The sequence below is a fragment of the Silurus aristotelis genome (genome assembly GCF_946808225.1).
Source record: "Silurus aristotelis genome assembly, chromosome: 2".
In the NCBI taxonomy this organism is placed as follows: Eukaryota; Metazoa; Chordata; class Actinopteri; order Siluriformes; family Siluridae; genus Silurus; species Silurus aristotelis.
In genome coordinates this window covers 37,737,208-37,754,707 of record NC_139575.1, presented here as the reverse complement: position 1 = coordinate 37,754,707, position 17,500 = coordinate 37,737,208, and the positions used below count along the sequence as shown (strand labels likewise).

Here is a 17,500-nt window from a genome sequence, read left to right as displayed (position 1 = left end):
AAGTTTGTGCCGTTCTGAACAGATGACGGATGAAACCCTGGAAGCGTCAGACACAGCGATCACGCTCACAAAAACTGCAAATCCGTTTAAAAGCCTGGCACACGTGAGCGATGCCTTTTTGTTTTTCATCATGTCTGTCTCGTTAGAGATTAGCCTGGATTACGAGCAGGATTATGCTAATCATCTGTTAATCAGGTGTTATCATATTTTAAAGAACAATTGAAAAAAAAAACACGTGTTTGTGTTATTAACACATACTTTCATGGGGCGTTTTGGGTGAGATGGGGTGTCCTGTAGGGAACTGCTTCCACGGCCGAGGTGAAGTGTGGAGTCAGGCGTGTCAGAGAATAATCATACGACAACAAAATCCTGCTATCATATAAACCTCGAAATCTAAATTCAAATACAAGCAAACAAGCAAGGAGGGAAAAAAGAGAGATTCGGATGGATGTGCTTTTCAAGATGGCGTTCCTAGTCGGTGTGAAGGTTCACTGGGAACCACTTGGAACTGCCTCAAAAAAGTTAAAACAGTGTTAAACGGTGTTATTGGAGGTAACTTGGAAATGCCTATCTGTCTGTTTGCTTCCTGAAAGGAAAACCATGCACTGCATATTTCTGAAACAATAATACCACAAGGGTACAGATGAGGGGAAGAAGAAAAGGAAGAAGAAGAAGCTCAGAGAAAGTTTTTAAATCCCAGTCTGACATTTTGCTAATAAATGTATGCAGAAGCAGCTAGCATGAGAATATGCTGAAACTCCGCTTTATTCTAATGTTTTCAGACGATGCTAGCAGTGCTAAAGATGGCTAAAATTGGGTTTAGCTAAACACACACACACACACACACACACACACACACACACAAAAACACACAAAAACACACACAAACTGGCAGCATTTAGATGAGAGCTGAGAGCTTTAAATGTTTCAGGTTCCTGTTTATGATCTAGGTTTACATCAAAATGTTCCATTAGCATCAATCTTTGATATGACTAGACGCATTCCTTGTTAATTATTAATGTTTTTTATCCGTTTATAGTTACACTTCTTCACTAACCTTTTTATTTCTATAAGACAAAATAAATCATAGCTTGTCACCTGTGTCTGTTACAAAGCACTGACTTTGTAACTGGAGACTCCTTTCGTGGACATGTTAGATCAAGCCTGACCTAAAGCTGTTTTTGTTTGGATAAGAAGACATAGTAGCCGGAGATGTGTGAGCCCAGATAAAGACTCCCTGTATACCTTACATACTAACATCGTAAATATACTATATACACGGAACAGACAAAGGAATGTGTGTGAACCAGTGTGAGAACCATCTTAACACTAACAGGACATTAACTTCTTCATTAATTTTAAAAAAATTTGAGGGTTTTATCGTTTTTGAGAGACACATTCATGTTCCTTTAGTTTCTATGCAGTAATGTCACAGTATGAAGATTTACTTTGACCAAACAAATTTATAAAGGTCCAGATTTTCCACTTTATTTCCATTAAAAAATCCTCCATTAGCATGAAGAACAACTTTACACCCTCAGCATCTGGACACTTCATTTCTCTTTGTGAATTCGGTTCCAATATGCCGCAGTCCAGACAGAATCACATGGTGTTAAAGTATGGAATGATTGCCATGTTGGTTCCTTTCACCCAGAATAAATCTCCAACCTTCCCTGCTTCAGAATAACCCCAATCATTAAGCTTCCACCTCCATGTGTGAGTGTGGGGGTGAGGCAGTCTGATCACATCTTCTCTCCTCTTCTCCGTCTTACACAAGTTCTTCTGTTAGAGACAAAAATGTCACATTTGGACTCCCCAGAACTTTCTTCCACTTATTCACTGTCCAGTTCTTGGGTGTTTTGTCCTGAGGTACAGTGCTGATCGATTTAGAATTTATGGTAGAACAGATTAAGGGTGTTACGTCCCAAATTCAGCCCTGAGTGCACACGTTGAAGCTTGAACCTCTGTGTGGCATTTGAGAAGGTGTGATTTGAAGCGAGGTGAGACACAGACAGAGCTTTTAGAAACATCGCCAGTGTAACTCTGACCTTTACTTAATGGATGGTTTGGTACGCAGTAGGAAGCAGGAAGCAGGTCCAGTTTCCTGAAAGGTCGGCACGTACAAAGGGCAGAGGAGCTTGTTGAAACACAGAGCTTAGAAATTTAAGAGCCACACAAATTCACAGGACAAAGAATTTAAATGGGACTGAAAGATTTATGTGGTTATTTATGTGGGAATTCCAACAAGGATTTTTTTTAAAACGCATTTCATTGACCTGCAGTTACAAAGAACTCTCTATTTTTATACAGAGATATCAACTGGTGTGAACGTCTCTCTCTCTCTCTCTCTCTCTCTTTGTTGATTGATGCATCTGTTAACTTACTTGTCATGTAACAACATAAATATGAAAAAACTATTTTCAAAAAAAGAAAGAAATATAAAAATCTAATAAAATAAATGAATTAATAATAAAAACTGAACATAGAAAAATGAAAGTAATAATCATAAAAATGAACGAGTCATGAAAAATTGTCATGTTATCACTTGAAATTTGTGCGGTTAAAAAAAAAAAATGTGTGCAAAAAACAGCAGAATCACACAGAAAATGATACAAAAAAAGACATTTTTAACATTTACATAGAAATAAAGAAACTGAGAAAAAAGGTGATTGGGAAGCAGATTAATCGCAATAAAGAACTACTGTAAAAATAAATACAAATATACAATGTTACACGAAAAATTTTAAGAAAATTTATTATTTATGTAATTTTCATAGTTAAGTGAAAACTATCAAAAAAAAAAAAAAATGTAAAAATGAAGAAATGGTGTGAAACTAATGTGGGCGGAGCTAAAGAACTAAAGAACTAATAATAATGTACTAAATGATATGCTTTTGTGTGAGGATTGTGAATTCTATTGTGCATCAAGACTTGATCAACCCATGGGTATATATATATATATATGTGTGCGTGTGTGTGTGCGTGTGCGTGTGCGTGTGTGTGTGTGTGTAAAGTTTAAATTCATAGCAGCTGCATGAATGATTTATTACAAATTATTCTAGAAATCACATAATAATTAAATGATCTTTAGAGTTTAGAGAAAAAACAAGGTTCCCTTTAAGGAACTCGAGCTGCGTCGAAAATGCTTCGGGAACGCTTTGCGTTGTTCACGATCTGAATCACCTGTTAAATTCTGGCCAATGGGCAGTCATTACGTCATTGGCAGTTGACATTGTGCAAACAAGGAAGCTACTCTCGAGGGAGTCAACTGTTAGCATTTTTTAACAATGTAGGTATGTGGCTATATATATAGGGGACCCGGGCCTGCTTGGAAAGCATTCACAGCTGCAGGGGGTCTCCCCAGCTGTGCCTTTTTGACTGGTTCCTCGATCAGACTTCTGGCCAGAGGGGGAGGCCTCCTCTCACAGGCAGGGGAACCCTGGGTCACAAATGAGGTAGTAGAGACCATTCTCCATTCCAGAGCTCCCTCCACGAGGAGGTTGTACGCCGCTAAATGGCATCTGTTCATCACGTGGTGTGAACACCACCAGTTGGACCCAGTTAACTACCTGGTTGGTTCAGTTCTGGAGTTCCTGCAGGACCTGTCCCTTACGACCTGTCGTTTTGCAGGCATTCTGCACTACTTCTTGTAACAATGTGTAGATGTCTGGTGAAGAGGATTCAGCTCAAATCGAAATTTTTGTTTGCACACTATTTACATGATTTTAATCCTAATCCCGAGTGAACAAATCGCTTACAGCCATCGAGGCCTGAGCACAGAAAATCCAAACACTTTCAATGTATTCGAAGCACACCCCAGGGTGAGACGCGAATCGCCTTCCTGAGGAATGTGGGCTGTCAGCAATTAGACAGAGAATAAACGGCGACTGTGGAGCTGCAAGATGAACTTTGATCAATTGTAAGGCGTAAAACGAAGTCGAACTGAAAATCAAAGCACATCTGTATGAAAAGAGGCTTTATGAACACGCGTGCATACACACACACACACACACACACACACACAGAGCTCCAGCTCTTAATTTAAATGGACAATTAAACCTTTGTTTTTTATGCTTTTTCCTATAAAGAGCAAATACTGCATGATTGAAAACAAACTGAAATTAAAATTTGTAAATTAAAATCTTTATACTTTACTGAAATACAATAAAAACAAGTTACAAAACAAATAATTTTCTATTTGTACAGTAGTGGACAGTATAGTACTTTTATTATAATATAATATTTCTGCTATAGGATTAGTATAGTATAGCATAAAACTCTAATTATAGTATATTATGTTACATTATATAACATTATACTTTTATACTTATTTTAGAGTATTTCTATAGTATAGTAAAGTATAGTATAGTATAGTAAAGTATAGTATAGTATTGTATAGTATAGTAAAGTATAGTATAGTAAAGTATAGTATAGTATAGTATAGTATAGTATAGTATAGTAAAGTATAGTATAGTATAGTAAAGTATAGTATAGTAAAGTATAGTATAGTATAGTATAGTATAGTATAGTAAAGTATAGTATAGTAAAGTATAGAATAGTATAGTATAGTAAAGTATAGTATAGTAAAGTATAGTATAGTATAGTATAGTATAGTAAAGTATAGTATAGTATAGTATAGTATAGTATAGTATAGTATAGTATAGTATAGTATAGCATAGTAAAGAATAGTATAGTATAGTAAAGTATAGTATAGTATAGTATAGTAAAGTATAGTAAAGTATAGTATAGTATAGTATAGTATAGTAAAGTATAGTATAGTATGGTATAGTATAGTATAGTATAGAAAAGTATAGTATAGTATAGTATAGTATAGTATAGTATAGTATAGTAAAGTATAGTATAGTATAGTATAGTATAGTATAGTAAAGTAAAGTATAGTATAGTAAAGTAAAGTATAGTATAGTATAGTATAGTATAGTATAGTAAAGTATAGTAAAGTATAGTATAGTAAAGTATAGTATAGTATAGTAAAGTATAGTATAGTATAGTATAGTAAAGTATAGTATAGTATAGTATAGTATAGTATAGTATAGTATAGTAAAGTATAGTAAAGTATAGTAAAGTATAGTATAGTATAGTAAAGTATAGTATAGTATAGTATAGTAAAGTATAGTAAAGTATAGTATAGTATAGTATAGTAAAGTATAGTAAAGTATAGTATAGTATAGTATAGTATAGTATAGTAAAGTATAGTAAAGTATAGTATAGTATAGTATAGTATAGTATAGTATAGTAAAGTATAGTATAGTATAGTAAAGTATAGTAAAGTATAGTATAGTAAAGTATAGTATAGTATAGTAAAGTATAGTATAGTATAGTATAGTATAGTAAAGTATAGTAAAGTATAGTATAGTATAGTATAGTAAAGTATAGTATAGTATAGTATAGTATAGTATAGTATAGTATAGTAAAGTATAGTTATAGTATAGTATAGTATAGTAAAGTATAGTAAAGTATAGTAAAGTATAGTATAGTATAGTATAGTATAGTAAAGTATAGTAAAGTATAGTATAGTATAGTAAAGTATAGTATAGTATAGTAAAGTATAGTATAGTATAGTATAGTAAAGTTTAGTAAAGTATAGTATAGTATAGTATAGTAAAGTATAGTATAGTATAGTATAGTATAGTAAAGTATAGTATAGTATAGTATAGTATAGTAAAGTATAGTATAGTATAGTAAAGTAAAGTATAGTATAGTATAGTAAAGTATAGTATAGTATAGTATAGTAAAGTATAGTAAAGTATAGTATAGTAAAGTATAGTATAGTATAGTATAGTATAGTATAGTATAGTAAAGTATAGTAAAGTATAGTATAGTAAAGTATAGTATAGTATAGTAAAGTATAGTATAGTATAGTATAGTATAGTATAGTAAAGTATAGTATAGTATAGTATAGTATAGTATAGTAAAGTATAGTATAGTATAGTAAAGTATAGTAAAGTATAGTATAGTATAGTAAAGTATAGTATAGTATAGTATAGTAAAGTATAGTATAGTATAGTAAAGTAAAGTATAGTATAGTATTGCTTTAACAGTATTAGTATCACATAGTACTGTTATTATAGTATAGGATTGTTGCTGTAATATAGTACAGTACTTTTATTTAATAATTATATTACTAACTCAAATAGCACAGCCCTTATCATGTTTATAAATGAATACAAATGAGTTTTTGTGTGGTATTTATTTCCTGTATGTGGGATTTGGATGCTCTGGCATCAGAACAGCGTTTAAAATAAAATATTAATGCTGTGGTTCTGCTAAAAACATTTCTAAATCATTCGATTTCAGGGATAATGAATACAGCAGAGTGTAATCGGTATTTTGTTGCTGTGGTATAAGAAAAATAAAACACTTTTCAACTTCTTTGTGATCTATGAACGATTGAATACATGTTTTGTGACAGTTTATTCATCCATTTAGTCATTTATTTGGTTGGTTGGTTGTTCTGTATTTATCATAAGAATCATATCATATTTAACATTAGATTGCGTTCAGAAACTTATCAAAGGACAAAAGTTTAGGAGCTGAGTGTTAAATGCCCCACAGCGGCTTCAAGACCATCACCGATGTGGAATTTGATAACCTCCCCTTAGCAAGCTGCAGCAGGTCTGAGAAGCTCACTGCACTCCTTTAAAGTTTCTTTTCACATCATATGGAAATATTTCAGCTACAGTTTTTGGAAACATTTGCATTCTCCATCAAAGAAAATGAGACATTTCAAGTCAAGTCAAGTCAAGTCAAGTTTATTTGTATAGCGCTTTTCACAACAGACATTGTCTCAAAGCAGCTTTACAGAAAACAACAGTGAAGGTGAATGGTGTGCGTTTGTCCCTGATGAGCAGCCGTGGCGACAGTGGCAAGGAAAAACTCCCTTAGATGATATGAGGAAGAAACCTTGAGAGGAACCAGACTCAAAGGGGAACCCATCCTCATATGGGTGACATCAAAAGTTTGGTCATAAATTTTTCAACAATACAGAACAATTTGTGATCATCATAGATCCAGCATCAGCTTCTCCATGCCAGGGCCTTTAAACACTCGGCATCTACTTCTCCATGATCATCCATAGCTCCATAATCTTCACGAGGTGGGACGTGACTGGAGCTGGCCAAACCTCAGGAAGCCTCGGGATGGGGAGAGAAAGAGAAGCAGTGAAGAGGAATTAGCGTAGCTGCTGTTCATGATATTAACAGCACAAGTTGATAATGTGCATGTGATCAGATGTTCTGGAGCACAAGGTTGTGATGTGATGTGTGTGATGTGTGTTATGTGTAGGCTTTGCTAAAAAGATATGTTTTTAATCTGCACTTAAACTGGGAGAGTGTATCTGAACCCCGAACACTGTCAGGAAGACTATTCCAGAGTTTAGGAGCTAAATGTGAAAATGCTCTACCACCTTTAGTGGACTTTGCTATTCTAGGAACTACTAGAAGCCCAGAGTTTTGAGATCTCAGGGAGCGTGACGGATTGTAGCGTGTTAAGAGACTGGATAGATACATGGGAGCCAAACCATTTAGTGCTTTATAAGTGAGTAGCAGTAGTTTGTAGTCTATTCGAAACTTAATAGGAAGCCAATGTAGGGACGATAAGATTGGGGTTATATGATCGTATTTTCTTGACCTAGTAAGAACTCTTGCTGCTGCATTCTGAACTAACTGAAGCTTGTTTATTAATGATGCAGGACATCCACCTAGTAATGCATTACAGTAGTCTATTCTAGAGGTCATAAAGCATGGACGAGCTTCTCTGCATCAGATATAGATAACATATTTCTTAGCTTAGAAATATTTCTAAGGTGAAAGAAGGCTGTTTTTGTAACTTGATTGATGTGATTTTTAAAAGATAAGTTGCTGTCTAAAATAACTCCCAGGTCTTTTACCGTTAAACTAGTAGTTACAGATTTCAAGACATCTATATCAAAATAACAACTTCCTCTGAAGCTCCTCCACTGACCTGACACTTTTACTTTAGTGTATCATGGTCATTGATCTCCTTTTACACATCATTTACACACTCGAGGAGAACTCTGTGTAAATAATGGATGCAGTTCAGTTCAGTGTTGTGTTCACCTGCACATTAGACCTTCATAAGGAGAGGTCTATATAAATCTTTGTATATACACACAGTGACACAACACTTACTACACACACACACACACACACACACACACACACACACACTCAGCAGAACCGTGGGGTTATGCTGGAACTCTCATATGCTTGTATTACTTCTGATCTGCATAATAAGAGGCACCTAAGTTACATTGTTGCAAAGGGCCTGAATACTTATAGCCAATAAAATAGATTATTTATGTCATTTTTTTATTTATATTATTAAAAGTACTTTTATACTATAAAAGTCAAGATATTGTTTGAAACTAATGTATGTGGAGCTAAAGGACTTATTAATAATGTACTATACTGTGTGTGTGTGTGTGTGTGTGTGTGTGTGTGTGTGTGTGTGTGTGTGTGTGTGTGTGTGTGTGTGTGTGTGTGTGGTCTTAATCATTGAGATTCTTGCTGGATCCCTGTGTATTGCTCACACATGACGCCTGTGGTTCCCCTATAACTTTTTCCCTCATGTTATTTCCTTTCACTTACTGCCGCAGACACACACCTATAAAAGCACAAGGAAGTCACAAGAGGAGGAGACACGGCCAGCACGTGAATCGCTGAAAAGCACTTGCCGTCAGATCGTGTCAAGTTTCTGAACGTATCTCCTGAAGGATCATTTTGTTCCATGTGATTATCCGGTCATACACTACGGACTGAACGACGCTCCACATCCAGCATCAGGTACGAACACAGCGTGATGCCTGTGTTTTATTTTATAGAGAAATTACTTTTGTAGGTGGTGGTAAAGTGTTTGATTTTAAGAGTTCTTTTAAGTTGGTTTGTAAGAGGTTCTTTTTGGAATCATTCCTAAAAGTGAAATCTGCAGTCAAGTGTTTCCTCTGAGGAACAAACAAAGGAAACCTTGAGGAAGAAACAATTTCTTCATAGAGCATTAAAAGAAGTTTTTCCACATGCTCGATGTTCCTATTGATCATTTTCGTGTCTAAATCTTGAAATGATTTTTAAAGATGAATTTGTGTAAAAATGCACGTATGCCTTGACTTTGTATTATATATAGTGTTTTTTTTAACGAATGCCTGAATTGTAGACTTTCAATCTTTTTTTGTATAATGATATTTTTCGTACTTATTTCATTCACACACTGACACATAAACATCATATTCATTCTTAATCAGGTCCCAGGTCTAAAGTTCAAGATCCAGTGCTAGAGATAAATCTCTAAATCTGTAGCTGCACTGAATGACATCGCAAACACGATAAAGTTATGGAAGTCTTTCATTCAGTACTGGATTCTGCTCTGTTTCCTCACAGGCTTGTTTCTACAGAGACCATGCAAACTGCTGCGTTTCTCATCGTGACCTTCCTGCTCACCACCAACACGAGTAAGAAAGACTTTGCTTTACATCTGTTTTTTTATTCATCGAACCTTTACTTTATGTGTCACTGTTTACTTAAGGTCACTTCCTCATTCTTGAAAAATATAAAAAGCCTCAAGGTAAATACTCGCAGTGTGATTGTTACTCCATGGCCTTGAGGTGTAGATCTTATCAAGGTTGCATGTCGTAAAATGACATGAATTTATACTTTAAAAAACCCACCTGGGTCCACCTGTGTATGAATGGAGGTCTAATGAATGAATAATAAAGTATAACCTGCTCTTTTTACTCATCAGAGTTAATAATCATAGGGTTTAAAACGAGATATTACACAATTTTGCCAAAACACAGGCTGCAGCATCCATCCATCCATTTGTCTATCCCTCATTTCATACCAACCAGCATATCCATTTATAAAAAATGTTTCCATTGATACATACATACCTCCATACAGCTATCCATCTATTCATCCAAACCTAAATCCATCTATCCATCTATCCATCCATTCATCCACACATCAATATAAAAATTCCTCCAACCTTCTAAACATTTATATATGAATCTTCCACCATTCTCTAACATCCATCTATCCATTCATTTACCTATCCATCCATCTATAATTCATTTATCCACTCACTCACCTCTCTATCTATTCATCCAACAGCACATCCGTTCATCTATCCCTCCATCTATCCACATGTCAGTATACATTTCGTTTTATTTTTATTTGTATTGCGCTTTTAACAATGAACCTCGTCTCAAAGCAGCTTCACACAGATAATGTGGTGATAAAGATTTAATAAGATTCTTCAGATTCTTCCATCATTCCATATCATCCAAATCTCTCAATCCATCCATCCATTCATCCATCCATCTTTATAAAAATTCATCTAAACTTACATCGATTCATCCATTAATATTTCACTATTCATCCATCCATCCATCCATCCATCCATCTACACATCATTATACAGATTCCTTTGATCTTCTATAAACCTGGTAGAAATCTCATTACCCTGGAGTTTGATTAGGGTCTCCTTGAGAGCTGGATTTTGAACCAGTAGTCTAAAAGTTCTCACTGATGATCTACATATTCTTTTTTAATTTTTTCACATCTCTTTCCAGGTTTCGCTTTGATAAGCGTGAAGACTGAACAGTTTGTGAATGCGGAGTGCGGTGATGAGGTTATGTTGACATGCAGCATCGAAGATAATTTGTCTCTGAAAGATTATTACTGGTCAAAGGATTTGAAGGAACTCTGCAGTTATAAGGACACTAAAAAGGTGCTTCCAGGTACCAAGTGCGAATACGTCGATGATCAGAAGTTAGTGCTGACCATTTTTAAAGTACACCCAAACAACAGCGCCACTTACACCTGTAAAGTGAAAGCTGACTCAGACCATGGGTTCAACAATAGCAACCTTCATGTGTCAGGTAGGTTTCAGAATAACCAATTACTGGAGGTATTGGAGGTGTGAGATCCTCAGATGCTCTTCTGTAAATTCTATAAGACTCTGTTGTCTTTGTAAATGATATTGTTTTTCTGTCTATTTTTGCAGACTGTATTGAAGTAAAAACTGAACGGTCGGAGAAAGTCTGGTCTGAAGGTCTAAACCATGGCTGCTCTACAGGAAGCAAATGGATGAGTTTACTGCTTTCATTAACAGCAGGTTTGCTGCTTGTTTTAGATTCCGGGATATAAAATCAAGCTGTAAAGGAATCAGAGAAAAGTACAGAAAGATCAGGAGATCACCTGGTTGATTGGTTCGTGTAAATTAGAAGCTTGTGTGGCTTTTAAAAAAATAAACCACCGTTAAATGTACAGAAATAAGTGCAGGGGTTATGGTTCTATTGCACTGACAAGGATTGAAGATGATGGTGGATGGATGGTTTATATGCATCGCTGTCCTCCAATATACGAACTACACCTTCATCTGTAATTTTTTTACTTCTTTTCTTCTGGAAGTTTAGGACCAGCACTAAAACCATGTGCATCTATTTCTATCTCATTTTCTGGTAAATGTTTATTTTAAATGAGTTATTGGGAGATTGTTTATCCTCTATGAGAATGAATATTCTGTCTATCATGTGGTAGCTCCACCCTCAGAACAAACAAACAGACAAACAAACAAACAAATAAAAAATAGCACATACATGGTACAAGATGCTGAAAAATTTAAGCACAGAGAATCGATATCACGCTTTTTGAGAATGTAAAGCTTCGGAGTTCGTGATGTTTGAACAAAATCATGTAATGGGGAACAAAATGGCATGAAAAGGGAAAAGTGAAAATGGGGACAAGTGGTTTTTTTAAATAATTTTTAGATGTTTATAAATCAGTGTTTGCTATGGGGTTTTTAATTCTTTTTTCTTTCCTTTTCTCTCTCTCTCTCTCTCTCTCTCTCTCTCTCTTTTCCTTTACAAGACAAGTAAACCTGTGAATGATTAACTCAGAATATTGATTGTATCCTTTAGAACGGTGTATCTTATTAAATTCATCTGAGCACGTAGAAAATGCACGCACACTAGTATATATAAAATTAAAAAATATATTGAAAGTCATTTTTAATAAATGTTTAATGAAACTAAATCATAAAACATAGAAAACTCTCTTAAAACAAATGTTTTAGGTGAAATGTTTCGTCATTCCGGAGGATTTGTTTTGTGTTGTTGATAATTGACTTTTTTGTTATGAAACACTGACCTCTGGTGGTCATGACTGTAATTACACAAGGGCCTTCTTAAAAAAAGAGCAATCATTCTTTCTTCGCGTATCCCAGTTTAGGAAGCTGAGGGCAGACCACAGGGTCAGCCATGATACATAGATGGAGTAAAGACCTTGCTTGAAGGCCCAGTAATGGCAGCTTGGCAGTGCTGGGGCTTGGTACACTAAAATCTCAATCAGGAATTTATCGCCTTATCTATAGAGGCACCACTGCTCTCAGATTCAAAGATAACAAATAAAATCTCACTGATACTGTGATCAGATGATAATGATATGCAGTTATTATACAATATGTTGATGTTTCGGATGATTATTTGGATCATAATTACTTTGGATGCTGATGAAAAGAATCCTTCTGTCACTTCATTCATGTTTTCTATTTCACATGTTTTCATGTAAAATCAAGTTTTTGTACAAATAATAAAGTCTCAATTCGGTGAAATGTTGCCACTGTTGCTGTCAGTTCTTTAACAATTCATGGATGGATGGATATATGGATGATGAGTAGATAGATAGATAGATAGATAGATAGATAGATAGATAGATAGATAGATAGATAGATAGATAGATAGATAGATAGATAGATAGATAGATAGATAGATAGATAGATAGATAGATAGATAGTTTATGGGTAATGAGTGAGTCAGTGGCGACTTGTGAGGAAAAACTCCAGGAGATGGTATGAGGAAGAAACCTTGAGTGGAAACATCACAGTTCCATCATTGTTAAGGTGCACTGTTCAGTCACAGACCCTTAAATGCAGAACTGTTCATGCAACCTGTGGTCTTGAGCACATTGTAGCAGATTGTTGTTATTAATAAAAGTCCTTGAATTAAACACTTTATTAGAAATTAGTCAGACAAAAGTAACCCGAAAAGTGAATTATGCGAATTGGAGAATTTTGTTTTCCCCCTTTGGCTGTTGGGAATAATAAAATATGATACATCGCAAAGAAGATTAACGTTTGCGAGCCGACAGATTTCACAGCATGAAGTGCAAAACAAACGCATTAACTTCATCTCGCAGCCCCGAGCTACAATTACTGCAAATAAATAAAAAAATAAACAAACAAACGCATTTTGTATTAAACTGAAGCGAAACGGATGGATGCGCGTTCCCTCTTCTCCATGATTAGACTATAAATTGGACTGAGATCAGACACACACACTTATGCGTGTACATTCCCGGGAAAGCATGCACATGTATCTGTGGGGATTTTTTGCATGCATGAATACATGATGATCTTATGAATGTAAATAGAGGAGCAGAAGTGATTTTAAAGCACCTCATTAAGGAGATTAAAGTCAAAGCAGGAGAGATTAGTGAGAGAATTCAGCAGATTCATCGTAGAGCAGTCGATCATGGAAGGGAGGAAACCTCAAGGCCTCAAACGATGAAACCTAAAGCCGTTTTCTTACACAGGAATCAACCAGAAAACACACATTTCTCTTACGGGACGCAGCTCCAGGTTGAGGTTTAAATGATATTTATTTACGAGCTGTAACTGTTCAATTTAGCATCATTGTGTTTCCTCACCTCATAACTCCGCCCACCTACACCAACATCACATAAACTAATTGTATATATCTGACTGGGTAAAAGCTCCATATTTCACCATGTAGGTAAAAATAAAATGATAAAAAAATTCACTTCAGGTTTCGTTTTTCTAAAAGAACAAGTGACCATTAACACAAGGTTGTTGAGATCCCTCACCCTCACGCATGTTCACCGTGACAGACGAATCAGTTGTGGAATTAACTGCATAAATTAGTGTTATGAGAAGTTCTGTAGACTTGGTTTGAAAGGGGCAGATGTAGAGGACGGGGGGGGTGGAGACGGATGATCCGCTGTGGCGCCCCCTAATGGGAGCAGCCGAAAAAAGAAGAAGAATTATGTAGACATGACAAGTTCTGCTGATCAGATTACAGTATCCCATCATCTTTCAGATGATCTGCTATTTTTATATACGATACATTTGTAGTTCTGGACCTGTCTGGACAGCACCCTGGAGCTCCTGGTAGCTCCTGTAGATGCGGTCCGACCATCTTCTCTGCTGCAAATGGAATCATCAGTAACGATGTGGATTATAAACAGTTTTACACAAGTTCTGTACAGCTATAAAGGGTTCTCCATAGCTTTAAATGATTTCACACAGCTATGGAGGGTTCTATACAACTGTGAAGCTTTCTACACAAGTTCTCCAAATATATCTCTATACAGGTTCTTCAAAGCTCTAGAGTGTTCCAGACAGATATAAAGTGTTCTACATCTTTGGAGAGTTCTACAGATGTACAGGGGGTTCCTCACAGCTATAGAGGGTTCTTTACTGCCACATGGGGTTACATAGCTTTAAAGGGTTCTATGAAGTTTCTGCACAGGTATAAAGAGTTCTACACAGATGTAGAGAGGTCTACAGAGATGTAAAGGGTTCTACACCTGTTCCACACAGCTGTAGAGGTTTCTACATTAAAAGGTTCTCCATGGGTTCTACATAGCTATAAAGGGTCTACTCAGGTTAAACACAGTAACAGAGGGTTCTACACATATCTTACACAAAACGGCTCTTGTTTCTCACTGTCTCTAATCACTGTTATACATTACTTTCAATTCAATTAGGACCAGGTTTTTAGCTACTAGGTACCAGTACCAGTAAATACACAAACTCAGTGAATTCTTAGTAAATTGCTGAAGAAATATTTGGTTTTGTTTTTTACTCAATGTGTTTTCTGGACAGTAAAAAATACAAACAAAAAAAAAATTTAGCATTTTTTGTAGATATGTGACCTGCACTGAACTGTAGCTAAAACGTATAAACAGAACATTTGGTGAATTTCTGGTAAATTTGTTTAGACCTGTCACAGCCTGCTGAAGTCTCGCCAAGATAAATTTCACATTTCTGTGAATGCCAGAGGAGAAGCTGCTGAGATTCTTAACATGTCTGTATCTGTCCTCAGTGGTCCCTTCCAATTAATCTGCTCAATAAATAAGATAATCGTCTCTCACCGGCATGCAAAACATCTATTTATCATTTACAATCACAATTCCAAAAAAGTGGGACGCGTCGTAGAATGTAAATAAAAGCAGAATGCAATCATTTGCAAACAAAAAAAATTCTAAATAAAGAAGAAAAAAAAAAACTGGGAACTGAAGAGATCAGTTGCTGAAGTTTTGGCAGGGGGAATGTTGTGTATATTGTAAATAGAAATATGGCTTTATGAGATTTGCAGATCGTTCCATTCTGTTTTGTGTACTTTTCTTTTTGAATAGGGGATTTATCAACACAAAACCTGCATAACACAGCACACCACCATGCAGTGACAGAGATAAGAAGCACAAATGAAGTGATAAATCCGAGTCAGCAATATTAGAGGAGACACAGTCAGGCTGAGATTTTTCAGATGCTCAGGATCTGCAGGTGAGAACAGGATTTCTCTTCTTTACTGCAGAAAAGAAGCAGCTTTTCAGCTAATTTACTAATCGGTTTGAATATACAGTTATACACTACGGACTGAGCGACGCACCACACGGCACGTTGTCTGCAAACACTCTGATGGTGGATGCTATATTTTAGAGGGATCACCTTCACGGAGAGAATTTCAGGATTGTTTTAGGAGAGTTTTATACATGTCTGCAGTTCTGGACCTGTCTGGACTTAAATAAGGTCTATCACTAAGCACAACAGAGGTTGGGTTACTTTTATTTTTGCAGTTGTTCTATTTAGAAATTTTCCTGTGAGAAAAAAATCTATAATGTACTTTGCACAATCCAAAGTTTCCTCTGAGGAACAAGGAACCTTTTAGGATGATAGTTTTTTTTTTCTACACAACTATGGTGGGTTCCACAAAGCTCCAAAGGGGCTAGAGACCGTAATGACTCTAGGGCAGGGGTCTTCAACGTTTTTTTTTTTAAGTTAAGGACCCCTTAGGTGATAAAGACATGGGGCAGGGACCCTCTGATACAAAATGTGTCAAACATCGCTACTGATTTAATAGAAAACAATCATATTACCTAAGTTATGTTATGCTGAGACAATTAGGACAATGTTGTTGCACATATTTCCATATATTTTCAAAAGATTTTATGCATCATTAACATATTTTGCAAGTAAAATCACCATTTATTACCGGTTGTCTTTTATTTGAACAGATTTAACAGTTTCAGACATTTTTCTTTTATTATTTAATGGACAATTATACATTTACATGAACCCGAGCTTTAAAACTTTGGTGTAATAATTATATCTTTAAAATTAAAATATTTTATACATTTTTTATGTTTTTAGCTATGTTTATTTTAATAAAAAAAAAAAAAGGGGGTTAAAAATTAATTAGCGGACCCCCTGCAGTACCGCCGCGGACCACCTAGGGGTCGTGAACCCCTGGTTAAAGAGCTCTACATGCTTTACATTAGGGCTGCTCACACTTTTTCAAGCTTGCGAGCTAATTTTAAAAATCAAAATGATCTAAATCATAAAAAATGCTTAATATGTATTCATTTAAAGTGTAGTAAATATATGCTCTAATGGCTTGCACCTAATAGGGTCTCAGACTTTTTTGCATGGCATGCGATCTACCTGGAATCTACCGGTGGATCGCGATCGACATATTGGGCACACCTGCTCTAGAGGGTTTTAGACAGCGATAGAGGTTTCTGTACAGATTTAAAGTTTCTAAGAAGTCTTACACAGTTGCAAATAAAGGAATGTTTAAACTATCCATTGTGGCCATAACAAATAAATCTGTAGATGAACTGATGTTTCATTCTATCATTTATACGTTTTTTATTAGAAAATTTACTCCATTGTGCTTTCATTAAGGTTTTGCGAATACAGAGACCATGCAAGCAGCTGGGTTTCTCACCATGATCTTCCTGTTCATCACCCACGCAAGTGAGTAGCAAGTCCTGTCACATCTGCGTCTTATCTAATCGGGATGCATTTATTTCCTTCTTCACACATCCCCAGCTGCTGACTCACAGGTGTCAGTAATCAAAGTCTAAATAGTCTTCTAACAGTTCTTAAAGGCTATTTTTGTTTTCTTTTTTCAAGCACTTACCTGCACATGTCTCCTCACAGGTGCAGATCTGATGAACATGACCAATAACCATGAGAGTAAAGTGAATTGTGGTGAAAACTGTACTCTGCTTTGTGAACTCCCTTTACATATGACGGATCATGTGATCAGTTATTCCTGGAATCGAGATCGAGACCTTCTCTGTAACAGCACCTGGAAGATAAATAATTCTATTCACTGTGATAAAACAGATACCTCTTCCTTGCTAACAATTCAAAATGTACA

At 35.6% G+C, this 17,500-nt stretch overlaps 1 protein-coding gene and 1 long non-coding RNA gene across 2 annotated transcripts in view; both read left to right on the top strand.

Annotated features, from left to right (window-relative positions):
* Window positions 1-12,645, top strand: part of LOC310717732 (uncharacterized protein) — a 19,313-nt gene extending 6,668 nt beyond the window's left edge. The window contains exons 2-5 of the mRNA XM_083526165.1: window positions 8,636-8,822; window positions 9,414-9,484; window positions 10,604-10,912; window positions 11,038-12,645. Coding sequence (XP_083382291.1) covers window positions 9,433-9,484; window positions 10,604-10,912; window positions 11,038-11,180 — 504 coding nt within the window. The 5' untranslated portion in view covers window positions 8,636-8,822; window positions 9,414-9,432 and the 3' untranslated portion in view covers window positions 11,181-12,645. The remainder of the gene's footprint in view (window positions 1-8,635; window positions 8,823-9,413; window positions 9,485-10,603; window positions 10,913-11,037) is intronic.
* A 2,707-nt stretch (window positions 12,646-15,352) lies between these two features.
* The window catches only part of LOC310718534, a 3,053-nt gene continuing 905 nt past the window's right edge, over window positions 15,353-17,500 (top strand). Inside the window, exons 1-3 of the long non-coding RNA XR_014531180.1 lie at window positions 15,353-15,618; window positions 17,020-17,091; window positions 17,278-17,500. The exon at window positions 17,278-17,500 is cut by the window's right edge and continues 80 nt beyond it. This is a non-coding gene — a long non-coding RNA (uncharacterized lncRNA). The remainder of the gene's footprint in view (window positions 15,619-17,019; window positions 17,092-17,277) is intronic.